This window comes from Muntiacus reevesi, chromosome 1, assembly GCF_963930625.1.
Source record: "Muntiacus reevesi chromosome 1, mMunRee1.1, whole genome shotgun sequence".
Taxonomy (NCBI): Eukaryota; Metazoa; Chordata; class Mammalia; order Artiodactyla; family Cervidae; genus Muntiacus; species Muntiacus reevesi.
Window position 1 is genome coordinate 50,705,102 of NC_089249.1, and position 26,849 is coordinate 50,731,950.

The window sequence follows — 26,849 nt, forward strand, 5'->3', positions numbered from 1 at the left end:
GTCTGGGCAGCAACCTGGCATTTGAGGCCCTCGCACAGAGTTTTCAGTTTGACCCCTCAGTGCCGGCCAAGCTGTGCCTTCCCAGGCCCCCGCAAAGGGTTAGCCAGGTCACCCCCTGCCCTGGTCTCGGAAAGCGTTGTCACGTCCCTTCCCTAACCGCGCTCCCACGCCTCTCTGTCCTCACTGCAGATTGAAATGCTAGAACACAAGTACGGGGGCCACCTGGTGTCCCGGCGCGCCGCTTGCACCATCCAAACCGCCTTCCGCCAGTATCAGCTCAGCAAGAACTTCGAGAAGATCCGCAACTCGCTCCTGGAGAGCCGCCTGCCGCGGCGCATCTCCCTGCGCAAGGCGCGCGCGCCCACGGCGGAGAGCCTGGCGGCCGAGAGGGCGCTCCTGGAGGGCTGCGGCCTCGCGGGGCTGCCTCTGGTGCGCTCGCCCTCCCTGCCGCCCACCTTTGCGGGCACGCTCACCGAGCTGGAGGACTCCTTTACGGAGCAGGTGCAGTCCCTGGCCAAGTCCATCGACGACGCCCTCAGCACCTGGAGCCTCAAGACCATGTGCTCCCTACAGGAGAGCGGCGCTTACCAGATCCACCGGGCCCTGCGCGCGGGCGCGGGACAGCTGGACCTGGAGAGCGAGGCGCGGGAGCCCGAGGGCGCCTCCCCGGGGGCCGGGGCCGAGCCTGCTGAGCCCCCCAGTCCGCCCCAGGGCCACGGCAGCACCCTCATGATGGCCTTCCGGGACGTCACAGTGCAGATCGCCAGCCAGAACATCTCTGTCTCCTCCTCCACGGCCCTGTCGGTGGCCAACTGCCTGGGTGCGCAGACGGCCCCGGCCCCCACAGACTCCGCGGTGGGTAAGGCCGAGGAGGGCGAGGCCAGGGCACAGGAGGCCCCGGAGGGCCCCGAGGCCCCCAGTGCCGACCAGGGGGCCGCGCCCGCTGAGGACACGAGCGTAGAGGTGGAGGCCAGCGGGGCCCTGCGCGCCAGCTCACCCGTGGCCGCGGGGCCAGTGGTGGAGGAGGATGAAGAGGAGGAGACCGAGGAGGCGGCGAAAAGGACCGAGGCCGAACTGGAGGCCGGGGACAACTCGGAGCAGCTGAGCAGCAGCAGCACGTCCACCAAATCTGCCAAGTCGGGTTCCGAAGCGTCAGCCTCGGCCTCCAAGGAGGCCCTGCAGGCCATGATCCTGAGCTTGCCACGCTACCACTGCGAGAACCCGGCGAGCTGCAAGTCACCCACGCTGTCCACCGACACCCTGCGCAAGCGGCTGTACCGCATCGGCCTCAACCTCTTCAACATGTAAGTTGGGGTGGGGGATGGGGGGAAAAGGGGCACCTGCACTTACCATGGGCGAGGTTCCTGGGAATGGGCCTCATGGACCCAGAGGCCTCCCCTGGGGGCCTGGGGGCCACACCTGCTCCTTGAGATACTGGGTGGGGGAGCACACATTTTATTTTTAATTGGTATGAATTCACTTTAAGGACGAGGGCTAAAACACCTCAAACCTATGCTTTGACCACTAGTACTGCTGGGAAGAAGCAAGGGTTTGAAAAGTGAGAGAATTTACAAGAAAATGCAGTATTAAGTAAATAATACAAGGATGGAACAGAAATCACTCAGGTGGGACATGAAGTTGGGGAAATGGGGAACATCAGCCCCATGGGGTTGATGATGGGAGAAGAGAGAGAGTGATGGAAGGAGGAAACATCAGGGGAGCAGAGACCTAGTGCAAGGAACAGGAGAGGGGTGGGTGGCGGACAGGAGGGGAGTGTGATGCAAGTGGAAGTGGAACAGAAGAGAGCAGAGGCGTGGACATACAGATATGAACCACCGCTATAGCTCAGAGCCCCCAGCCAGACTTTCCTTGCTACCAAGTGGTATACATCTGGTGGCAAGCAGAGGAAACACACACACCCGTCCTAGGGAGATTTCAAGTACACCTACCCATCTCCACCCTCCACTCACCCCTTCCCTCATAGACCTAAACTGGAAAACACAGCGTCTCTCCCACTAATCAGTGAGGACTAGGCAGAAACCATTCACCTGTGTGTTCGTTTACTCATTCCGCAATGATTTTTGGAGTGCTTAGTCCAGAAACCACATAGATGAGCAACACACATCCTCTGGCCTCAAGCTTATATTCAACAGCCTGCCTGAGATAAAGTGTTGCAAACTTTGAATTTTTAGAGAGAGCATTATTATGCCATTTTATAGAACAGGAATCGGGCTCACACAGTGAGGTGAGCTGAGCACTGTGAGGCAGCTAGTCAGCAGCATAGCTGGGTGAAGTCATATTTGCCTGACCCCCAGCCCAGTGCTCTTTCTTCTATATCAGGCAGCCACTGGGATGAGTGTAACCTCAGCCCTGCCTCCCCAGGCCCACACCGATGCCTGGCCCCGCAGGGCAGTGCTTCTCAAATGATGTGTACTGAAGGATCAGCCTGGGTTTTTACTCAGTATGTCGTGGGCTGATACTTTTGTAAAATTCAATAAACGTGAGTTGCTAGAAAAACAGTCACATGCAATGGTTGTCCTGAAAATGTCAGCCTGCTATAAACGGGTCTAAAGGCTTACCCTCTATTTCTGTCCTTATCTTCTCCTGGACCAGTAAGACTCAGTTCAGGGAGCAGCAGGGATTTGCAGACCAGGCTGGGAGCACATTTACCTTAAATCACAGCACCCACACCCACATCTACACCCACGCACAGAGACTCCAGCCTGGGAAAGTAATCCCTGGGGAGCAGGGTCTTTCTTGTGTCTACAATGCACAGGGAAGAGGGATGTGGTAGGAGATCTCACCTCCATTTCCCAATTCACCCTCTTCCCGGTTCCAACATGGATCCTGAGTAGAGAGAGCAAGATACAGGTGGGAGGAGGGCTTGGGGACCTTAAGGTCAGATCCAGTGGGACTGATGCTTGAAGACAGAAAGGACACCCCTCCACCTGCTCTGGAGCCCGCTTTGACTAGCCCTCCTCAGCCCCGCACCACCCTCACTCCTGGGCAGGGAGGTTCAGAAGCATGTGCGGAGAGAGCCTTCGGAAAGGGAGGCCCTCTACAGCAGAAGGAATGGTGGCATTTCTTGGGAATTCTACCCAGGGACCTCCAGGCACTTCTATGGTTCCCTGGGCTGGAAGAAAAGGAGGAAAGGCATCACAGACCATCTTGCCTCACTCTCTACTTCTTTTCCCCACTCCACCCCAGAAACCCAGACAAGGGCATCCAGTTCTTGATCTCTCGAGGCTTCATCCCCGACACCCCCATTGGAGTGGCCCATTTCCTGCTCCAGCGTAAGGGCCTGAGCCGCCAGATGATCGGCGAGTTCCTGGGCAACAGCAAGAAGCAGTTCAACCGCGATGTGCTCGAGTGAGTGGCTGCCCCACCCTTCTAGCCCACCCTATACTCCAGGATCTCCTGGGTGGCCTGGGACCTCAGCTAGGGAAGGACACGGGGCAAGACAGGACTTCTGAAGTCTGGGTGGATTCCCAGAAGTCCTGGCTCCAGTCCTAGGGGCTTCCTGTTTGGTCAAAGGAGCCAGCATCCCCATGATCCTTAGCCAATCACCTGCTTCCTCTCCTGTTATCCTGCAGCTTACTAAGCCAGGGTGCTCCTCCCATAGGCACTGGGGATGAGGGTGAGGCTGGGGGTGGGGGTAGCACAGAAATGGTCCAGGGAGACCAAAAGGCAAGAGAGTGAAACTGGAAGAGGGCTGTGTCAGTGCTGGGGCCATCACCACCTGGCAGACTGACCCCTCAGCATCACCTGCGGCCTGTCCAGTCCCCCAGCCCCTGAGCATCCGCTTCATATCGTGGAGGAACCATGAGGCAGGAAAGGAAGGGGTTAGGGTATTTAGAGCCAGAAAGTACGTTCGTTGTTGTGTAGTCGCTAAGTCATGTCCGACTCTTTTGAGATCCCATGGACTGTAGCCCGCCAGCCTCCTCTGTCCATGGGATTTTCCAGGCAAGAATACTGGAGTGGGTTGCCATTCTCTTCTCCAGGGGATCGTCCCAACCCAGGGATTGAACCCACGTCTTCTGCTTGGCAGGCAGATTCTTTACCACCAAGCCACCGGAAACTACGATTGCGTAAAGATAGATTGACCACCAAGATCACACAATCAAAAAATTGTTTTAAAGTCCAATAGATGAGGTATTTGGTGGGGGGAGTGAGGGGGCTGCCTTGGTTCAACTTCATGGGTGTGATGCTGTGGGTAGGTAGGTGAGCCTCACGGCAGGGGCAGATTTCCTGGGGCTCAGGAGCCGGACCTTGGAGCCACCTCGCCTCTCCAAAGAGGGGGTGAGGCCCTATGAAGTCTGCCCCGGACCCCTGCCTCCCCTCCTGACTCCATGCTCCTCCTCTCTTCCGCTGGCTCCCTGAGCTCACTTCCTCTCCAAAGTCACCCCTCTGTAGGGAGCTCTCCCCACTTCTCTCCAACCCCCTTGTCCTTGAGCACACTCAGCAGAAGTGTTTCTCAGGGGTCCTGGGAGAACCCCCTCCTCCTGTACTTGCTCTTGGAGCAGCAAAGGCCCGCCACAGAGGGCCAGGGATCCTGCTCCAGGTTTAGAAGCAAGAGGGTCACTGTCAGTATCCCTGGGGTGGGAGCTAGAGACCTGACTTCTCCTTTTTTTTAGAGACACATTTATTTCTTTGGCTGTGCTGGATCTTAGTCGTGGCATGCAAGATTGTTAGTTTTGGCATGTGAACTCTTGGGCTTCCCTGGTGGTTCAGCTGGTAAAGAATCTGCCTGCAATGTGGGAGACCTGGGTTTGATCCCTGGGTTGGGAAGATTCCCTGGAGAAGGGAAAGGCTACCCACTCCAGTATTCTGGCCTGGAGAATTCCATGGACTGTATCTATAGTCCATGGGGTTGCAAAGAGTCGGACACGACTGAGCCACTTTCACTTCACTTCATTTCACGTGAACTCTTAGTTGCAGCACATGAAATCTAGTTCCCCGACTAGGGATCGAACCTTGGCTCTCTGCACTGGGGGCTCCAAGTCTTAGCCACTGGAGCCCCAGGGAAGTCCCGACCTGGCTTCTGTTTGTGGAGCAGCCTTAGTGCTGTGTCTTGGGACAGCCCCTGCCCTCCGGCCATGGCCTGTGCTTCCATACCTAGAGGGTGGAGGGGTTGGGCTATGAGGGGAGGTCAGCTGTCCTCAGGCATCCCTGTCACCTAAATCCATGATGGGGTAGTTGTTACCTGAATGCAGTCAGAAGAGAGGGAGGTGGGACCCATCCGAGGGACCTTGAGACCCCTGATGGCCTTCTCCTGTCTCTGACTCGGTGGCTTTGGACAGTTGGCTGTCCCTCCTGGTGCCCAGACCCACAAATGCACATGCTTCCCTTCCCTCTCCGGGGATGCTTTGAGGAACTGCGCAAGAGGAGAAAGCCAATTTCCTGTCTCTTTCCTCGCCTACTTTTCTTCTGGTTCATCTCTCCAGCCTTTTCATTTGCCTTTGTCCCCTTTCCACCAATGAGCGAGTGGAGCTGCTGCATCTGATGGCTTCATTCTTTCCAGCTGCCCCACGACCCAGGGGTGACCTGGCTTTGTCCTCTACTCTGGGGCAGCGGTGGTAGCTTCACTTCCAGGCTCTGACTGCCTTGTCTGTTCTCTCCCGCCTTTCCAGGTCTCGGGTGTGGTCTGGCCCTGGAATTCTAACCTGCTTCCCATCCCCCTACCCCCTGCTCCCAGCTTCCTTCCACCCCCGGCCTGCACTTCAGGGAACACATGGTTTTTCTCCAACCCAGGTTGTGCTGAGCAGCACATCGAAAACTTAATTGCCCATCCTCCCCGGGAGACTGAGTGTGTGGGCTGGAGACTCAGACCAGCTGCTGTGAGGGAGGGCATAGGGCTGGGGGCTGGGCTGGCGGCTGGACGGGCTCAGGCTTGGATGAGGGGGCAGTGGGGAGAGAGGAGAGTGGCTGGACCTGAGAGGCCAGCTCTGACTCCTGCTCTGCTCCTAACAGGCTGGAGCTTTTGCATGTCACTTCTGCTCCAGGCCTCAGCTTCCTCATCTGCAGAGAAGCTGGGCTGGGCTGTGTGAGCTCAGTCCCTCCAGCACCAGGGGTGAATCTATCTTTTTCCCCAATCCTTAGTGCGTTTGTAATATCTTGGCATCATACAAAATCTTCTGCCCTAAAGCGTGCTTTGTCACCATGCCAGAGCCACCCAGAGCGGCACTCAGGAGAACAGGATGGCCATTCACCACTCATTCACCAAATATTGAGCGCCTACTGTATGTAGGGAACCAGGGCTCAGTTGGGTATCCCATGTGTGTACCTGTGTGTGTACATATAGAAAGGGGAAGGAACAGGAATGGCTTCAGGAAAGATACAGACCTAGGTGTCAACAGGGAGAGATGAGAGGAGGAATGTGGAAAGAGGCGAGGGGCCCAGGAGCCTCCAGTGGGCACTGTGGGCTTGGGGAGGGTGGAGGGCAGAGCCGAGCCCGGATTCTGCCCCAGTGAATGCCCCCCACCCCGCGTGCTTTGCTCTGCAACCACACAGGCCCTGGGCTCCAAGGCCCTGGCACACCCAGCCTGCACGTGGCAGCTCCTCCCCCAAGTCTGCATCACCCGGATGCCTAGTTTGTCCCCTGCAAGGTGCCCGGAGAGGACGGAGAGGCAGGAAGAGGCAGGCATTGGCGGGGCTGCCAGGCCCTGGGAGTTCTGGCATCTCCCTGCGGCTCAAGCCAGCATCCCCTGCCCCTTCCTTCCCCCCACCAGAGGAAACACAACAGTCAGGGGATTCCGCAGCGCGCCCCACCCCCACCCGTGACATTCAGCCCGTCGCATCCATCCGTACAAAGCTGTTTACTGAATAAAAGACATAAATCACCCCTCCCCTTGGAGACTGAGACAGCCCAAACCGCCACACTCTCCAAGATACAGCCAGACAGGAAGGGGAGAGGCGGGGAAAGGTCTTTTGGAGGGAGAGGGCCTGGGAGGAGGGCGGACAGGGTGAGCAGACCAGACGGAATATGCCCCTGAAGCTGATCTGCGTTTGAGCATTACAGAGGTGGTGATATTTGCCTCCAGAATCAGGCCCTCGGTGCTGTTAAAAGCTGACCTCTCTTTTCATTCCTTTCTGTGCTAGTCCATGAAAGCCCCATTCCAAGAAGGAATGTGTCCAACCAGGCTTTACTGAATAATAATAGAAGGCATTCTGAGCTCAAAGGGCCATGTCCATTCCCGTGTTTACCTGGGAAGGTTTTGGGTTTTGGCTCTCCCTCTTTTTTTTTTTTTTAGGAGAAGCCAGCCTCAAGTTTGTCATTTGTCAAATAGGGATAATAGAACCAGTCATATGAATTAAATTTTAAAATGGATATGAAGTGCTTAACTCGGTGCCTGATGCTTAGTAAATTCTTTTAAAATGTCAGCTATTTCTGTTACTGTATTTTCTATTTAAAACCACAGGGCATAAAAAGAAGCCCAGGGCATTAGACCCCCTCACCCCCCACTCCCCCACGGCCCCTCCCCTAACACAGGGAAACCTCAGACTCCTTAGAGCAGGTTTCGGTTCACTGCTGGGGAAGGGAGGGGCCGCCCCAGCCTGGAGAAAGCCCCCCTCTGGTGCTGAGAAGGAAGGTCAGTGGGAGCCGCAGGGCCATGGGGGTCGGAATTCTTGTGGGGGCTGAAAGCGCTTCCCTGTCCGTTTTCACATGGCTGGGAAATTTGGCTCTGCTCTATTTCCTTCCTGAAGTGTTCGCTTCAGCAGGTTTGAAGGCCAGTGGATGGGGGGCTGTTGCGTGCGGGTTCTCAGCAGCCTCCCTCTTGGCCCGCGTGATTGCCATGCACGTGGATAGCATCTGTCCTTCCCACGGAGATGCAGGGAGGGTGGTTTGGGGGTTGAGCAGTCCTGGGGGGCAGGGTGGGAGAGAAGGTTTCCCTGGGGGATTCCTTCTTGCACTGCGTCTGCTCCATCCTCTGTTAGATACTGAAGTAGGACGTTTCAGTCAAATTTCATTATTTCATTTCCCTGGAAATGTGTCGGCCGGCGTGTAACAGATTTGTTCTTCTTCGGGGACACTCAGAAATGAAGACAGATTGCCTGTCAAACTCAACAGGCTGGAATGCGCTGGCCTCTCTTCGCTGGGAAGTGCCAACTCCAGAAGGTCCTGGACGTTGTCTGCGTATAACTTCCGATGGGTTGTCTTGCTCCCGAGGAGATCCACGGGCGAGGAGAGAGCAGGCCGGCACCCATGCCCTCCCTGGTGGGTCTGGAGGGGGATGGAGAGAGGCCAGGGGCAGACACGGATAGGAGGCTTTGCACGACTCTGAAAACTTGATGCTGCCCCCACTCAGAGGGATGGAAGGAGAAGGTCTCTTCTAACAGGGGTGTCTTGGGGTTTTATGACCTCGAGCCCTTACCTCTCCAGTGCCCTTTCCTCCACCCTTGCCTACACACACACACACACACACACACACACACACATACACACGCACACACACGGATGAGCGATTCTCCTTAACAGTTAACAGTCACTGGCATTTCAGAATCACTCACTCCTGAACATGGAGACCCTGGAACTCCAAGTTCAAGAGTGGGATGAACTCCAAGTCCAGAGTTGAGACCCTTTGGCTTGGTCACGGGTACATGGAAATTGGGCTTCTGTACAAAAATGAACAAACCCAGCACCCACTCCTTTCCTGAGCCCTCCAGTCCTAGCCCAGGAGGGGTCTCTCTCAATCCTGTGTGATAACTCAGGGGTGGCTGACACTGGCTGCTCAGTGCAAGGGGGCTTCCTGGAGGGGCGTCCTGGGGGTCACACCCGCCCAGGGTTTCTCAGGAGGGCCGTCTGTGAGTGAGTGGGCAGCTCACATGTGTCCAGTGTGTATCATGTGCCAGCAGGCATGGTTCCAAGAGCCTCATACGCAGAGCCACGCTCTTTCTTCCCGGCAGCGCTGTGAGGCGAATGCTGGAGTCCGCACCCAGTGAAGGAGCTGAGTACCAGAGAAAGTGGGTTGCTTGCCCACAGAGCTGAGCAGTGGCTGAGATCTGAAGCTGGGCAGAATGGTCCACAGCCTGAGCCCTTAGCTCTGCACCTTCCTGCCTTCCGCTTCATCCAGCAGGCGTCTGGTCCAGATGTCTCTACTGCGCATGTCAGACTCCAGTTGTGAATCATGGTGCTGAGAAACATGCCTTGGACAGTCAGTTAGTCCAGCCCCCTGATTTTCCCCGGGCAGGAACTGAGGCCCGAGAGAAGAAATGTCTAGTGCCCTGGCCAAAATCAGATGCTCTCCCGTCCCCGGGTGCGTGCTAAGTCGCTCAGTCTGTCTGACTTTATGTGACACCATGGATTGTATGTAGCCTGCCAGATCCTCTGTCCATGGGGTTCTCCAGGCAAGAACACTAGAGTGGGTTGCCACTCTCTCCTCCAGGGGATCTTCCCGACCCAGGGATCAAACCCACGTCTCTTGTGTCTCCTGCATTGGCAGGTGGGTTCACTAGCACCACCCGAGAAGCCCCTCCCATCCCTGGTACACCTTTATTTGCTGGCCCCAACCCTCTCAATCTAGGAAGAAAGCAGAGCTGAGGAACTGGTCCACAAACCTCCATTGGTCTGAGCCGACTCTGTTTCCTCTCTCTGACGGCCTATGTTATAAACAGTTGATGGGTCTGGTGATGGACTTTCAGGCAGAGTTAATTGGCAATGATGGCAAGGGTGTTTATAGCTCTGTTAGTAGAAACTTCAGATCTGCTTAACCACCGGGCACATCAGCTCTGATTTGGTTCCTAACGAGGACTGTCATTTCCTTTTTAAAAATATATTTGTGTATATATACATATACTGTCTGAGTCACGATATATATATATATATATATATATATATATATATATATATATATATATATATATATAGACTTCCCTGGTGGCTCAGAAGGTAAAGAAACTGTCTGCTATGCAGGAGACCTGGGTTCGATCCCTGGGTTGGGAAGATCCCCTGGAGGAGGACATGGCAATCCACTCCAGTATTCTTCCTGGGAAATCCCATGGACAGAGGAGACTGGCAGGCTACATACAGTCCATAGGGTTGCAAAGAGTCGGACATGACTGAGCAACTAAATACACGCACACATATATATATATATATTTTTTTTTTATTGAAGTATAGCTGATTTACAATGTTGTGCCAATCTCTGCTGTATAGCAAAGTGACTCAGTTATAGAGACATTCTTTTATATATTCTTTTCCATTATGGTTTGTCACGGGATATTGAGTATAATTCCCTGGGCTATACAGTAGACCCTTGTTGGTTATCCATTCTAAATGTAATAGTTGCGACTACCAACCCTAAACTCCCAGTCTATCCCTCCCTCCCCTACGCCTTGGCAACTGCAAGTTGGGAACTCTCTGTTTCTTATACTCTGTTATAAACTGAGAGCTTTACATACATCATCTCTTCTAAAACCCATAACCCCACCTGCCCACTGGTGGGTTACAGGGATGTTACCTGTAACTAGGTGTTACAGGGTTAGCTCCATTCTAGAGATGAGAAAAGTGAGGCCCAGCAAGGCTAAGCGACTGGAACCTAACAGTTCCAGTGGAAGTGGAGTGGTGTGGTGGTGGAAGTGAAGTGAAGTGAAATTTGCTCAGTAGCATCCGACTCTTTGTGACCCCTTGGACTATAGCCCACCAGGCTTCTCTGTCCATGGAGATTCTCCAGGCAAGAATACTAGAGTGGGTTGCCATGCCCTCCTTCAGGGGATCTTCCCGACTAAGGGACTGAACCCAGGTCTCCCGCATTGCAGGCAGATTCTTTACCAGCAGAGCCACAAGGGAAGCCCAAGAAGACCGGAGTGGGTAGCCTATCCCTTCTCCAGGGGATCTTCCCTACCCAGGATTTGAACTGGGGTCTCCAGCATTGCCGATGGATTCTTTACCTACTGAGCTACTAGGGAAGCCTAAGATTCAAACCCAAGGTTGCCTGACACCAAGGGCCTGACCTCTGCCTGACCCACCCCTGTCATCGGCACAGAGCATGGGTCTCAAACAGCAGAGCCCCTGAAAACTTGTTAGCAATGTCAATTCTCAAACTCTAGCCCAGACTCCTGGAACCAGAACCCCTGGGGTGGTGCCCAGCCTCCTGCTTGCTGATCAGCTTGCCAGGGGGCTCTGGTGAGCCCTCGAGTTTGAGAACCACCGGGTGGGGCTGCTAGCCTGGCAAAAGGAAAGTGGCCTCGGCATCCTCACTGACTCCCGATTTGTGAGCAGGTTCAAGGTGCGTCAGCAGTCATCCCCTCTGAGGCCCTCAAATGGGATTTTCTTCATTGCTGTGTCGTCACCAGGGACCCTGGCAGGCCCTCCTGCGTCAGCCTCCTCCAGCTTTGTTTTGTTGGCCACGTCGCCCTTTTGCAGAAGGCCCTGACCTTTGTTAGGCATGTTATGAGTTCCAACTAACGAAAATAACTGCGGCGGATGGGGATATTTTTAATTGAATTGTATGAGACGAGAACTACAGAAATAACACCCGGGTTCCTCCAGCTCGTGGTGGTGGGTGGTTTCGTTTTCCATCCTAATCTTGAAACTGGCCCGGCTCCGCCTGGAGCAGAGTCCCTCATGGGCAGCGCACACATCTCTCCCAGCCTTGGCCCGAGCCTCAGCTTCCAGGTCTTCGCAGTCTCTTCTGGCCAATTAAAAATCCCTGCTGCCATCATTACCTATTTTCAGGTCTCATCCAGTGCCTTTGTCTGCCAGACACTGTCTTGCTATCGTTAAAAAAAAAATACCGGAGATGACAACATTCATTTTGATCACAGTTGTGTACAACGCTTCATTTTCCTGCAACGCAGACTGACGCCATGCGTGGATCCATGCTAACGAGCAATTTTATGCAAGGTTGTACCTGTTTATACAGATGCAGGGAGCGTCTGTGTTTATGCTTCCCCAGCCCTTGCAAGGGGCTTGCCGCATCCCTGCAGAATCTCACAGGAAGGAGGGCACAGCCCCCACTTCCCCCGACCTAAGTGGGAGCACCACCGGGATTACCCCCTGTCAGCAGCACCTCACCAGGCAGATCCAGACATCTCCCGGGCAGCAGCCTCATCAGGGCCAGCTGGCTGGGTTCTCATCACTCCCTGGCCTGCAAAGGCGGCCGAACAATGGGAAGTGTGTGCACTCCACTCTGCCTCACTGCCCGCAGTCTGGAATCCACTGGCCCTTCCCTTGGCAGCCGTGTCCGGGGGTCAGGTCCAGCTGATCTGGGCCACCAGGTCAAAGCCCCAGCCACAGGGCTCCTTCTCCAGCTCATGTTCTCCAGGTTGGTCCTGTCACTCACTCATTCATCCACCCCAGGAATGTTTATTGAGTTCAGATATCCGCTAGGAATGCAGAAATTGACTCTGGGGATCTGGGAGCATGTGGCCTGGTGGGAGACACAGCAGGGGAACCACGGAGGTCGAGGAAGACTCTTTGAGAGATGGACATCTAGCCGCAGACCTGGAGGTAGGGGGTGGGCCGCAGGACGAAGGAACAGCCTGGGTGAACATGCAGTGATTGGAGAGCAAGGCTGCAGGACGGAGCCAGGATGTTGCAGGGGCGACTGGGAGCGACCAGGGCTGTGCTTTGCTGGGGAACTCGGGTTTCGTACAGGGTGTATGGGAAGCCCTGGAAAAATTATAAGCAGGGCCATGGATGTCTTAGAAATGTTCTTCCGGAAGATGGTTTGGAGGCAGGGAGACTGGTCCAGAGGCTACTGAAGTCACAGTTGTGGTGAGATGCTGAGGCCTTGACCCTTAGCAAAGGCTGTGGGGAGGGGAGAGGTTGGTGGAACCCTGAACCAGGGAGAGGCAGCAGGGCCTGCTGACCGGAGTGGGCAAGAACAGAGGTGGCCGATCTCAGGGAAGAGCCTCCTGGGCTGCTGAGAATTCAGAATGCACGGCCTTTACTTCAGACCCACTGGAGTACTCTGTCCAGGTTATACCAAATAAACACGTATATACTTTCAGCTTTGAGAAGAGAGAGATGCTAGTTGTGGGGACATTTTATCTGAAGAATTCCTCAAACCAGACATAATCAAATATTTACTCAGGTCAACTTAAAATATTAAATACTTGGTAAAACATAAAAGATGTACACCCTGACTTTCCTGCAAGAATTGCTAACACAGCCTGTGGCTTGGTGAAGGCTGCCCAGGGACTGACTCGCCCTCAGCATCCTCCTCTGTGCCTAGTAGCACTGTTATTTAACGTGGCCTCTTATGAACCCTGTAGATCAACCAAATGAACCCTCATCTCCTCCCCCAGTTCTTCCTTTAGGATGTCTCTCAGATTCTGAGCTGGCCTGGTCCATTTGGGTCCATTCGATTTGTTCCGATTTAGCCCCATCTCTCGCCTGGCCCTCTGCAGGTGCATCCTGACGGCCCCTGCTTCTCTATCGCTCCTGCCCTTCCCTGTGCGTTCATTCTCCCCCAACACCAGAGAAACCATCTTCAAAGAAACTGGACTTGTCAATCCTCTGATGGTACCCTTCTATTTCTTTCCCCTGTGTTCAGGAAAAACCCCCTACTCTCTGCATCGTATGGGAACTAAGAGAGGGCAGCATGGGGCGGGTGTGGGGTGGCCAGGCAGAGAAGAGTGGAGTGGCACGTGTATGCAGAAGAGGACACGTCAGCTCCACGTGGAAGCCTCTGTGGCCCTCGACGGCATCAGGGCTGCTGCTCTGTGGGGCCCAGATTCCTGCCCTGATCGACGCTCATGACCCTGGGGACAGGGTGCCCCAGGAGGGCAAGGCTGGGTGCGCTGGGGGCCAGGAGGTTAAGCTGACTTGTCACTTGCTTGGGGGTGGGCAGGCTCCTCGGCTACGAACGCTCAGACACTGGAGGGGTGGTGTAAGAGGAGACTCCCAAATGGAGCGGAAAGCAGGGAGAAAGCCAGGCCCCTGACAGGCCTTGGAGAGGACAGGAGAGGAAACTCTGTTCACCGTTTAAACCTCTGACTTCTGGATGCTCAGGGGCTGAGAGGAGAGGCCCTGGGATTTGGAGGCGGGAGGTCTGGGCTCAGCATCCTCTTAGCCAGAGGCCTTGGACTGCCGGCCGCCGCCCTGGGCCCCAGGTTCTGGTAATGGGAAGAGGACCCTCAGCCAGCACCTTGCAAGGCTGTCTGCAGGGGGAGGCAGGGGGTGAGGAGGTCCTCTTGGGCTATGGCAGGAGACCCTGGCATGGGTAAGTCCCTCCTGGTTGGTCTCAGGCCCCCAAGTCCTGTCTTTCCTTCAGGGAGGGGTTGTCTAGCCAGCAGGCAGGCTTCGCCCTCCTCCCCAGCTCTGGCTGGTGGAGGGAGGTCCGGCCCACCGCCCTTACGGCCCCCTCCCCTCCCGGCCTCAGCTGCGTGGTAGACGAGATGGACTTCTCCGCCATGGAGCTGGACGAGGCCCTGCGCAAGTTCCAGGCCCATATCCGTGTGCAGGGCGAGGCACAGAAGGTGGAGCGGCTCATAGAGGCCTTCAGGTGGGTCCTCCCCAGCCCTCACATACGCTCGGCATGGGGAAAGTAGGGGGCTGCCAGCCGGGGGCAGGAGTCCCCCACACACCCAGGGAATGGAGGAAGCAGCCGGGGCTGTGAGCTGAGGACAGGAGTCCATAGGGGGCTGGTTGGGGCTTGGGGGCGGGGTTGGGAGGGTGGCAGGAGGGGAAGAAAGAAGCGGGCAAACCTCTGGGTCTTTCTGAGCTGGACCAGCATCTGTCCTCCAGATGGCCTGCTGGCACCTCGTGTGTCCCCGTCAACCAGCGGGTCTTTCCTGAGCATCAGTCTGAGGCTGGCACTGGTGGGGAGGGCGTGCCTGGGGTCTGTGGGTGCATTCCCTCGGTGGGGGTGGGGGCCAAAGTGTGGGGTGACAGGGAGGCCCCCAGGCCTAAGCCCACTCTCAGAGAACCAGACATGTTCCCGAGTGCCCCCCTCTCTGGAGCCTGGGGAGCGCAGGGCCCTCACGCCCCACGTGTGTCCCCACCACAGCCAGCGCTACTGCATGTGCAACCCTGAAGTGGTGCAGCAGTTCCACAACCCAGACACCATCTTCATCCTGGCCTTCGCCATCATCCTTCTCAACACCGACATGTACAGCCCCAACATCAAGCCCGACCGCAAGATGATGCTGGAGGACTTTATCCGGAACCTGCGAGGTAGTGGGAAGCGGCGGGGGGGGGGGGGGGGGGTCCCTCACGGAAGGCTGTCACCCCAGTGGTCAAGGGCACTGGACACTGCTGTCTGGGCCCAGGAGGTGGCTAGCCTGCCGGGCATCGGGGGAGTCCTTCATGTTCTGAGTTTCATTATCGTGTGCCTTCTCTGGCTCTTTCTCTACCCATTGTGCTGGGAACTAGTTTCTTCCTTTTATTAATAGTCTAGAAACACATGCCTCTGAAATATTGCAACTGACCATTTCCCCTCTCCTTTTTCTCTGGACTGTGTTCCTGGAACTCCTAGTTTTCAGATGTTAGACCTCCCAGTCTGAGCCTCTGACGGTAACTTTCTGTCTGCCATCTTTGTCTTCTTGTTTGACTTTCCCGAAGATGGCCCTCAGCTTTATCTTTCAAATCTCCTGCTTAACTTTTCATTTCTGCTGTCATCTTTTTCATTCTCAAGAACTCTTTTCTGCTAAGTGTTGCTCTTCAGAGCATTTTGTTCCTGTTTTGTAGATGCAACATCTTCTTATGTATCTCTGAAGATGTGAATAATATGTTTTCACTTATTTGTTTGTTTGAGTTTCTCTTTGCTTTCTTCTAAGTTCCTTTTTCAGTTTCCCCCTTTTTCAGTTCCCTCTCTTGTGTTGGAGACTTTCCATACACAGTTGATGAAACTTGGTTGTTCATCCACATTTAGCAGTGAGCCCCTAAAAGGCTGATTAAAACTCCAAGTGTGCGTGGGGTTACCAACTGGGGGGCTTTCTCATGTCGACATTTCATTGAGCTGTTTCACTGGGAGAAGTGACTGCAATATCTGTAGATATTTTCCCTTGTGCTGCTCAATCCCTCAGAAATGTCCAACCTGTGGCCCAGAGAGGGTGAGTCTCTCTGCCAACACTCTGAGAGCTTCGTGGGAAGTGGGCTTGCGGGGGTCTCCTGATACATAGACATCAGCTCCACCCCCCAGTTTTCTGCCCAGACCCTCACTCTTGGTTATGCTTAGTGTAAGTTGCTCAGTCGTGTCCGACTCTTCGCAATCCCATGGACTGTAACCCCCACGGCCCCTCTGTCCGTAGGATTTCCTAGGTAAGAATACTGGAGTGGGTTGCCATTTCCTTCTCCAACTGGTTGTGCTTGGGGTCCGCCAGCCCAGAGTTCCTGGTTCAACCTTTTCAAAGAATGAAGGCTTGGAGTGGAGGAAGGGGCGGGGATGTCTAAGTGCCTTTTATTTTAATTTTCAACTGATCTTCCTGTTTCGAGCCCACCTTCACCTCCAGGCCTCTGCCAGCTCCAGAGCGCTTGGTGGTTCTGAGCCTTCTAATCCCTCTGCTGGTTTCCGTTTCCATGTTCCCAGCTGTGCTGATCCGTGTGCTCATTCACCCACTTCCAGGTCCCCTGCTGCCCCCGCCTCTTCCCCTGTCTCCGCCGCTTCCTTTTTCCGGGGCGTTCAGAAGGAGCAGAGGCGTGCAAACTGCCATCTCCACCTGGGAGCCCCGTGTGCTCGGCCCCTGCCCTGCTCCTCTTGGCCACAGCCTGGCTTCTTTCAGGGGCCCTGGGGGGTGCTTCTTGGTTCATCTGCCCAACTCAGAACCAAGCTCAGATGTGGAGACACGGGGTCAATCCAGAGAGTCGCTCATAGAAGGTGTAATGTCCTCTCAACACTTAAGAAAACTGCTTGGAGAGCACTTGCCCGAGATGTTTTATTTTTCATTTTTCCCTCTTGAAAAGAGGAGTGTACAGTCGTTAAAAGAAGATTTAGAAGCAGTAGAAAGAAGACTCTGTTTATTGCTTCGGTTTCTACCTCCCGGGGAAAGTTGTTTTCACGTTGGTGTACTTCCTGCTGGTGTTTCTTGTCACCAGGGTCTGATCATTACCAGGAAGTGGGAGATGGGTTGGTGGTCTTGTTCCTGCATCACTGCAGGGCTGCCCTGCTCTCCTCCACTTAATGTCCCAGCCCTCCTTCTGCTCCCAGCAAGGAGGGGATCTTCTCACCATCTGACAGCTCATCACTGAGCTCCCTATGGAGGGGAGGGGAGGGCCTGAAAGAGACAAGACCGCACACAGGCAGTGCCTTCATGGCGGGGCCGGAGAGGGAGATGCTAGGAGGAGCAAAGGCAGGAGCCCGGAGGCTGCGATCAGAGATGAGGAGGAGGCCCGGGAGGTAGCAGCCGAGACTGTGGCTGTGGGGCCCCTGGAGCTGGGGCTGGGACACGTGCTGAGCCCTCGTACAGTAGGTGCTCTGGCCAGGGGGGTCATCTCTAATTTAGCAGGGATGTGGAGCCAGCCGTTGAAGGCTTTGGAGCAGGGACAGGGCCACATCAAGGCCACCCTTGGGGAGTGTCACTCAGGTAGTGGACTTCCCCTCTCTGGCTCCAGCCCCTGAACCCCCTGACCCCGTCCTGTCCCCACTCCTCGTCCCTAGGTGTGGATGACGGTGCCGACATCCCCAGGGAGCTGGTGGTCGGCATCTACGAGAGGATTCAGCAGAAGGAGCTCAAGTCCAACGAGGACCACGTCACGTACGTCACCAAGGTGGAGAAGTCCATCGTGGGCATGAAGACTGTGAGTGCCCACCGTGGGGTCACAGTGCTCAGCTGGCGGGGGGCTGGGGGACTGGAAGTGGAAGGGGTGAGGGGCCACTTGCCTCCCCCTCTGGCCACAGAGGCCCTGTCTCCAGCTCCTCCCCTTTCTTCCTTCCACCCTCTTCCTTCCACCTGCCTATCTCCTTATCGTCGCCTTGACCAGCTCCTGCAGTGGGAGGGGTGGAAGTGAGATGCTGGGAAAGACTGCCCGGGCTCTTGGGTTGAAGCCTCTGGAAGGCCAGTTAGGGAGGTTGGGGTGGGATGGACCCTGGGCATCCTGGATGATCTACTGAAGAGAAGGCAGGACGTGGGCTAAAGCAGGCTCTCGACGTGGGGTCTCAAACCCTTGGGGCACCCCTGAGCTGTAGCCTGAGTCACAGTTTGCCCCAAGTTTGCAGTGGTTTTTAAGGGCAGTCCTCTCTAGGTGTCCACAGAAGCTCCATATACCGCAAATATAAAGGTCTGGCCTCCATCTCCCCAATGCTGATCTCTCCGGTTCCTCCTCCCCATTGGCTGGCTCAGAGGGCAGTTTGGGGACCTTGCTGGAGGCTCTGTGCTGGACCCCTTGACTCATTTATGTGGGGTCAGCCTTTCCTGGCTAGAGCCCTTCATGCTGAAGTCCCAGCCTCTGTCAGGATTGTGGACGCCCCCCTGGAGCTGGTTCACACACTAGAGCAGGTTCCCGGTGTCCCTGGGACCCCCCTCCTCCACCTTGCACACTTGTGTCTGGGTGTGCAGCTGAGAGAGGCGCATCCCAGAATGTGGGGGTGCCCTCAAGAAGGCCTCAGAGGGAGAGGGGTGCACAGTGATGGGACTTGAACGATCCAGAGGCTCTTTTTTTCTTTTTAATGTTTATTTATTTATTTTTAGCTGTGCTGGGTCTTTGGTGCTGTGGGGGCTTTTCTCTAGTTGTGGGGAGCAGGGGCTACTCCTTGTTGTGGAGCCTGGATTCTAGGGTGTGCGGACTTCGGTGGTTTCAGTGCATGGGCTTAATTGCTCCGCAACCTGTAGGATCTTCCCAGACTAGGGATCAAAGCTGTGTCCCCTGAGTTGGCAGGTGGATTCTTTACCACTGAGCCACTGGGGAAACCCCGGAGACTCTATTCAATGTCCTTCCTCCACCTTTTGTCCTCTTACTTACTTCATCATGAACCCCTCTTACCCAGCCCTGCTCCCCAAGGAGCGCGAGGAAGGGGAGAGAGCCCCGGGGAGGAGAGGGGAGGTTCAGGATCAAACCAGGCCTGCACCTGCTCTTCTGGAAACTGGTGCTGGGGGGTGACGGCCGCGACGGTGGGCCCCCCTCCGCCCCCGCTGAGCACCGCGCGCCCCCCAGGTGCTCTCGGTGCCCCATCGCCGCCTGGTCTGCTGCAGCCGACTCTTCGAGGTGACAGACGTGAACAAGCTGCAGAAGCAGGCCGCTCACCAGAGGGAGGTGTTCCTCTTCAACGACCTGCTGGTGGTGAGCGGGGAGCTGAGCCAGGAGCTGAGCAGGGAGGGGCTCGGGGACCACTCCCCCAGGGTGCTGCACACCCAGCAGTCCATTTCCACAGCCTGGGGTGTGAGGTGGCCCAGGCAGACAGGATAACCTCCTCTGTAGGTTATGAAGCCAAGGCGCAGAGAGCTTATCTGCTCGGGGTTCCCGGTCCTGGTGGGAATGGACTAGGTCCCAGGGTGTCTGCCTCCCCGTCATGATGAGAAACGTGGGGCTGGAGGGTAGAGGGCTGCACGTCCATCTGTCCCACAGCCTGGGAGGTGCAGGGGGTCGGAGAGCGGCTGTACTGTTCCTGGGTCCAGGGGAATGCTGGCATGTGTGTGTGTGTGTGTGTGTGTGTGCGCACGTGGGTGCACATGCGTGTGCATGTCTGTACATCTACGCGGCATTCAGCCTTCACTCTTCAGTTATGTCTGACTCTGTGTGACTCTATGGACTGTAGCCCACCAGGCTCCTCTGTCCATGGGAGTCTCCAGGCAAGAATACTGGACTGGGTTGCTATGCCCTCCTTCAGGGAATCTTCCTGATCCAGGGATCGAACCCGAGTCTCTTAGGTCTCCTGTGTTGGTAGGTGGGTTCTTTACCACTAGCGCTACTTGGGAAGCCCTTTGAACACAGGCATCCATAGAGTGAATATTTAGTGAGTGTCAGCTGTGTCCCAGGCATTGTTCTAAGTGCTAGAAAGCAGGGGTGAATGGGGTCTGGTCTCTGTCTCCTCTCCACCCCCCCACCCCCCTCTCCATCCATGACTCACCCCGGCACTGCCTCTAACCTTGTCCCACATCTGACGATCACACCTGAGGTCCACCTCCAAAGAGCAGCAGAGTCAGCCCACCCGCCCGTGGGACTCACCTCCCTCCACCCCTCTCCTCCATCCCCACCCCCTGACCCACCAGCTGTTATCCTGAGGCCGGGTTCTTTCTGTCTCAGACCCTGACTTTGCTGCTCATCGTCTGCTTGAAAAGCTCCCAGACCTTGCATGACCCCCTTTCTCCCCTCATCACTCAGTGGTGGCCTGCCTACTCACCGCCCAGTCCTTACACTACTTCATCCTCAAAGCACATGCCGGAGACTTCCCTGGCGGCCCAGTGGTTGAGACGCTGCCCTGCCCCGTTAAGGAAGAGAGTACCAGTTTCTGCCGTCACCTGTGTATGCATTTCTTCACTTTGCCTTTCGGCTTGTTAGGCATTAATGGATTGACCCATTGATTGACTTATGGATCCCGAGGATCCTCCTCCCACAACCCCGGCATCCTGAGGCTGGGATTTTTCTTCTTTCATTTTGTTTTTGTTAGAAATGGTGGTCAGGGAAGGGGTCTCTAAGGAGGCCATATTTGAGTCAAGATCTAAGTGAGGAGGGGCTTCCCAGGTGGCGCTAGTGGTAAAGAACCTGTCTGCCAATACTTAAGAGAGCTGGGTGCCATCCCTGGGACGGGAAGATTCCCCTGGGTAAGGGCATGGCAACCCACTCCAGTATTCTTGCCTGGAGACTCCCATGGACAGAGGAGCCTGGTGGGCTACAGTTCCTGGGGTCACAAAGAGCTGGACGTGACTGAAGCAGCTTAGCACAGCACTGAGTGAGGACAAGCTACAAGGAAATAGTTGGTGCAGAGACCCACAGGGGGACCCACCCACCCTGTTCAAGCCACAGAAAGGACAGCTCGGCCTGAGCAGAGCAGGGACCAGATGAGGTGGGGGTTATAGACCAGGCGGGGAGTCCGGGCTGGGTGCTAGATGCAGTGGGAGGGGCCGCTGGACTGTTCCATGCTGTATATTGTGTGTGTATATGTATGTGTGCACACATGTGTGTATACGTGTGTGTGGATATATCCTAAGTGTGTAAGTCTGTGTCACGTGTATATGTGTGTGTGAATGTATCCTAAGTGTGTAAGTCTGCCTGGGCGTGTGTGTCCCTTTCTGCGGGTTTACTTGTGTTCACCAGAGGCCCTGGGTGTCCGCCCATCCAGGAGTGTGAGGCACGTTTATCACACAAGCGCACACCGGTCAGTGCACGTCTGTCTCCCTCTCTTGGACAGATTCTCAAACTCTGCCCCAAGAGGAAGAGCTCCTCCACGTACACCTTCTGCAGGTCCGTGGGCCTGCTGGGCATGCAGTTCCACCTCTTTGAGAACGAGTGTAAGTCTGTCGCCTGTGGATGTGGCTGGGGGACGGGGAGGGGCAGGCACCCCTGGGCCCAGGCCTCACCTGCGGCTGCTCACGGCCCACGGTGGCTGGGGTCTGGCTTCCAGATTACTCTCACGGCATCACCCTGGTGACCCCGCTCTCGGGCTGCGAGAAGAAGCAGGTGCTGCATTTCTGCGCCCTGGGCTTGGACGAGATGCAGAAGTTTGTGGAAGACCTGAAGGAGTCCATCGCCGAGGTGACAGAGCTGGAGCAGATCCGGATAGAGTGTAAGGACGGGGCACCCCAGATCCCCGGGTCGCTCGTAGACACACACCCCTCTGTGTAGTGAGTGTGGGTGATCAAGGCCCCTCTGCCTTCCTGAGCCCTCCCCGCCCCTGGCCTCACTGCACCATCACGGCTGATGGAGGCTTCACAGTTAAACCGAGGTACTCAAGGGTATGTGCACATGTAGCCAGGTTTCGGGGCTCCCTGTGGGCCCCTCAGCCACAGAACTCCGCTGGGTTTGAGCAGGACCAGGGAGCGAGCCGGCCCTAAAGACAGGCATGCCCACCAAGGGGATTCGGGCAGAGATTCTCACCCAATCTCCCTGGACAGCCTCCTCCCTGATCCAGTTCAGATCCCCACACATCACGGCTGGTTGTTTCCTGTCTCTCATGCCTTTTAACCTGTAAGGGTCCCCCCACTTAACTTTTTCATAGCGTTGTCTTTCTGAAGAGTCCCAGCTGGCTTTCTGACTGCCCCTCACCTCAGAGCTGTCTTTCCGTCCTCCAAGGAGTGCCTGTTCTCGGTTGCTCTCACTCAGGCATTGTAGACAATCTCGGAGCCGCTTCATCCATCCGGGTGGTTTGCCAGTGGCTTCGGGGTTCAAGACAAGAGCAGTGACAACCTGCGGTCTCTGCCCACCTGCACGCTTTCCTGTCAAGAAGCATTGCGGCAGCTTCAGAGAGCCTTTAAGGGAAAATTAAATAAGAATGGATTCAGAAACTCCAACAGAAAATAAAGAGACTCCAGGTCTGCCTTGCATGGCCACTTAGTTGAAAAGTAGTTCTAAATTGGTCTAAACCCCTTAGGCAGGAGGAAAGGCAGTGGAAGCTTTGAGAAGGGTGCCGATGCGCCAGGCGGTGCTGTTTCACGAGCATCCCTGGAGCACCTACTGTGTGCCTGGCGGCTTGTTTAGGTGTGCCCGGAGGGAGGCTGCAAGGACTCATGGCCTCACGGGATGAGACAGAGCAGTTAAGGGATGTGTCTACAGTGCATATTAGAAGCCAACGACCCGACAGTTGCACTGGCGTCTGATTCCGAGGTTCACATACTTTCCAGTCTGAAAAATGAGAGGCTAGTTTCTGTTTCTAATTTCCTAAGAAAGCAGTGAAATCAGATTAAAACAGAAAACTCTCCCGACCAGCGCATATAACTAAACTCATTAATACCTGGTGCAGGGAGGGTGTAAATTCCCTTTCTGCTGTAGGTGGGCAGTGTGACTTCAGGGGCATAACAGGCTCCTTTCAATCCAACTTAGCTGTTGGTCTGGAACATTCTCAAGGATACACCCTCACCTTGTCAGAATGTCCCAGATGCAGCTGGAGAGTCCAGCACCCAAGACAGGCACCAGCCTGGCTGCACATGGCAACTTTCCCCATCAGCCTGGGAGGAGTGTATCTGCCTGTCTGAGAACAAAGGGGTTGATATCTGGGTGCTAAGGGTGAATGTCCTCTCCTGCTGTGCAGAGGTTGAGGGAAGTGGTGGGGGGGAGGGCTCACATCTGCTCCTGCTCTTCCGGTGGAGAGAATGGGAAGAAAGCTGAGCAAAGAGGAGGGGTTGCTCAGGAAGGCCGGGAGGAAAGAAAAGAGAAAAGGAAAACAACAGCCAGAGTTCCTGTTTATCGAGCCCTTGTTACGTGTCCGGCCCTGGGCTGAATGCCGAGCCTGTCGAATGATTTAATGCCTGCCACATCTTTCCAGTAGCTGAGTAGTATTATCTTCATTTTGCAAATAAGGAAACTGAGTCTAACAGACCTTAAGGAAGAGGCCCCAAGTTCACGCGATCCGTGACAAAACAAGACTGGGCTCCTCGCTGATTTCTCCGAAGCCAAGGCAGCCCCTCTGGGGAGAGAGGAGCACCTCTCAGTTCAGTAAAATTATTGAGTATCGACTGATGGTGTGGTTCAGACAGTTGGCACAAACGGTTCTGGTTTGGGGTTTGCGAGCCGGTGTCCCCAGATTATAGATGACTAGTTGCTAGAGTGCGTGTTCAGTCGTGTCTGACTCTTTGTGACTCCATAGACTACAGCCCGCCATGCTCCTCTGTCCATGGGATTCTTCAGGCAGGAATACTGGAGTGGGTTGCCATTCCCTTCTCCGGGGGAAATCCCAACCCTGGGATTGGACCCATGCCTCCTTCCTTGGCAGGTGGATTCTTTACCACTGGCACCATCTGGGAAACCCCCTAGAGAGGCCGAAAGTGGAACCCAAGAGAGTAGCTTTAACACAGGGAACTTTAGTGATGTCTCCTGGAAAAGAGGAACTGAAGAAGGATGTAATAACAGCTGTCGAATCCCCAAGGAGGGTAACTGGCCTTTCTCCAGCACCACTGAGGACAGACAGGAAGGAATCGGCTTTTAGTGTAGAGAGAGGAATTAAAGCTGAGTAGCAGGCAGACCAACTCAATGGACGTGAGTCTGAGCAAAGTCCGGGAGATGGTAAAGGACAGGGAAGCCTGGGGTGCTGCAGTCCATGGGGTCTCGAAGAGTCGGACACCACTGAGCGACTGAACAACAAAACAAAGCAGACAGACATCCACCGGAGCCTCAGCAGCTGGGTAACCCGTTCTCAGGGGAACTCGGCCGGCGGACGCGGTGGGCGGACAGGACGGCTCCAGCGCTGGTGAGGCGCTAGCTACACCATGTGAGCCTTCCATGTCATCCTAGGAGCTGATGTGTGTCAAGCTCCCGACAAGCCTGAGTGCCTTGATGTCTTTTCTCCTGCGACCCTCTTATGATCCTATGAAGTAGGCACTGTTGTCCCCATAACAGAGGCACAGAGAGGTTAAGTAACCCGCCTGAAGTCACACAGCCAGGCAGCATCAGAGCCAAGATGCAGACCCGGGTGGTCGCCCCCCTCTTGTCAACCTCGTCCCCCTCCTCTCGGGCTGTCAGAGCAGGGGCTGGCATCCCTGCCTCTGGAGGGGGAACTGAGGCTTCAGCAGGCACTGAACAGGGAGTGAAGTGGGAAACTAGGTGCTGTGTGTTCAGGAGACCCTCCCCTCTCCCCCCACCCTCCCCCATCTCTCACCCCTCTGTGTGCTGGTGTCCGGGTTTCTCTCTGTTCACGAGCTTCTCCGTTTCCCAGGGGAGCTGGAGAAGCAGCAAGGAACAAAGACTCTCTCCTTCAAGGCTGGGGGAGCCCAGGGGGACCCGCAGTCCAAGCAAGGATCGCCCACAGGTGAGTTCCAGATCTGGGGCCCCGCCTGCGTGGAGGCCCCACCCACACCCCAGCCTTGGGGTCCTGGGGGATTCGGGCGAGGGAGATGCTACTTTCCATGGCCCAACCTCCTGGGGCCTCAGCAGTGGGAGTGGATGGAAGGCGAGAGAAAAATGTGTCCACTGACAAAGGTCACTGTCCTCCTGGAGGTGTCAGGACCCTGGGCCCCTCGCTCTCTGCAAACTGCTGGTGTGCGGGGTGGGGGCGTTTGCAGCGGGGAGCAGGAAAGAAGAAAGGTGGCCAGAAGGGTCTGGAAATCTCGGTTTGCCCCCTACAGACCTTTTCCTAAGGGGCCACCAGCACTCTCTCATCCTAGGTCTGAGTCAGCCTCCTGAAACCCACATGAATCCTCAGACCCAGTGTCTCAAATGGTTTCTCCAGGTTGAATTATTCACTCCAGATGAATTCAGCCAGCTTCAGATTTTCTGCCACCTTTGGCCATGTTCTGTAGACTTCTTCCTCCCTTCCCTTGGCCCCCCTCCTACTTTTCTACCTCTGGCCCCTTCCCTTCCCCCAGCCTGCAGGGAGAAGACTGGCCTCCACTCCTGTCCCACCTGCCCCCAAAGAAAAAGGAATCAGAAGGAGAGGTGGGATGAGAATTAAATCCCAGCCCAACAAACCCTAGCAAACCGTCCGGGACTCTTCACTAATGAATTAATTCAGTCATTCATCCTTACAGTAATGAACTCTTATTGAGCACCTGCTGTGCCTCATGCCAAGCCCTGGGAAACCAGGCTCCCAGCAGGACGTCAGTTTGAACTGAGCCTCCAGTGGGCTCCATGCTGGTCCCAAACCACCGCCTCCCCCCTCCCCCGGTTATGGCCATGGCGCTGAGATGCTGTGACAGCATCACAGGACCAGCCCCACCAGCTGGGAGATGAGATTCGTTTTCCAAGCACGGGTTTTGCTCACGGAGACCCTCACTGTGATGTCTCCTCTGTGTGTGGGTCTGACCCACCACCATGAGTTCCTAATTGTCCACCTGCCCTGTTGTCAGCGGCCCCTTTATGTCTGAGGTCACAGCACATGCCTGTTTTCACAGCTGTTTAAACCCCGGAGTCAGACCTCAGCTGTGGCTGATTCCCGAACACCCGCCCTGCTCTCTGCAGCACAGCCCATCTCCCGGGGTAGTTGCAGCCCCCGGCCTCCCGCCCACCCACGTGCATCTCCAGGGCCCTGTCCATTAGCTCCCTCCCCAGCGGGGTCCTCGGTTCCAAACATTGACCTGGCTTCCTCTTGTGTTACAGAAAGCAGAGGGGTGGGCATCGCAGGGAGTGGGCGCCCTCCCAGGGGTGTGAGAAATCAGAGGGCCCCGGCAGAGGGCTCTAGGATGCTGCTGGGGGTGGGGATGGGAGTCAGGGGTGACTGAGTTGGAAGAAGTCCTCAAGCTGTCCCCGGGGGCACACAGGGTGTGCCAGGCCCATCAGAAAGCCCTCATATATATTAACGCATATATATGAAATCTAAAAAAAAAAAAATGGTATAGATGATCTCATTTGCAATGCAGAAATAGAGACGTAGATGTAGAGAACAAATGTATGGATACCAAGGCAGGAAGGATGAGTTGGGAGAATGGGATTGATATATATATATACACACACACACACACACATATATATATATATACACTACTATGTATAATAGAGATAACTAGTGAGAACCTATTGTATAGCCCAGGGAACTCTACTCAGGGCTCTGTTGTGACCTGAACGGGAAGGGAATCAAAAAAAAGAGGGGATGTATGTATATGTATGGGGCTTTCCAGTGGCTCAGTGGTGAAAAATTCACCTGCCGATACAGGAGACACAAGAGATGCAGGTCTGATCCCTGGGTAGGGAAGATCCCCTGGAGGAGGAAATGGCAACCCACTCTAGTATTCTTGCCTGGAGAATCCCATGGACAGAGGATCCTGGCGGGCTACAGTCCATGGGGTCACAAAGAGTTGGACACGACTCAGTGAGTGAGCAGCAGCAGCGTGTCTACGTATAGGTGATTCGCTTTGCTGCAGAAACTCACACAGCCTGTAAAGCTGTA

At 55.4% G+C, this 26,849-nt stretch overlaps 1 protein-coding gene across 1 annotated transcript in view; it reads left to right on the plus strand.

The window, feature by feature from the left end:
• IQSEC3 (IQ motif and Sec7 domain ArfGEF 3) overlaps positions 1–26,849 on the plus strand; it is an 84,617-nt gene that overhangs the window by 53,361 nt on the left and 4,407 nt on the right. The window contains exons 4-12 of the mRNA XM_065923545.1: positions 190–1,304; positions 3,208–3,369; positions 14,325–14,447; positions 14,952–15,118; positions 17,541–17,680; positions 19,034–19,159; positions 21,228–21,327; positions 21,441–21,602; positions 24,684–24,776. Coding sequence (XP_065779617.1) covers positions 190–1,304; positions 3,208–3,369; positions 14,325–14,447; positions 14,952–15,118; positions 17,541–17,680; positions 19,034–19,159; positions 21,228–21,327; positions 21,441–21,602; positions 24,684–24,776 — 2,188 coding nt within the window. The remainder of the gene's footprint in view (positions 1–189; positions 1,305–3,207; positions 3,370–14,324; positions 14,448–14,951; positions 15,119–17,540; positions 17,681–19,033; positions 19,160–21,227; positions 21,328–21,440; positions 21,603–24,683; positions 24,777–26,849) is intronic.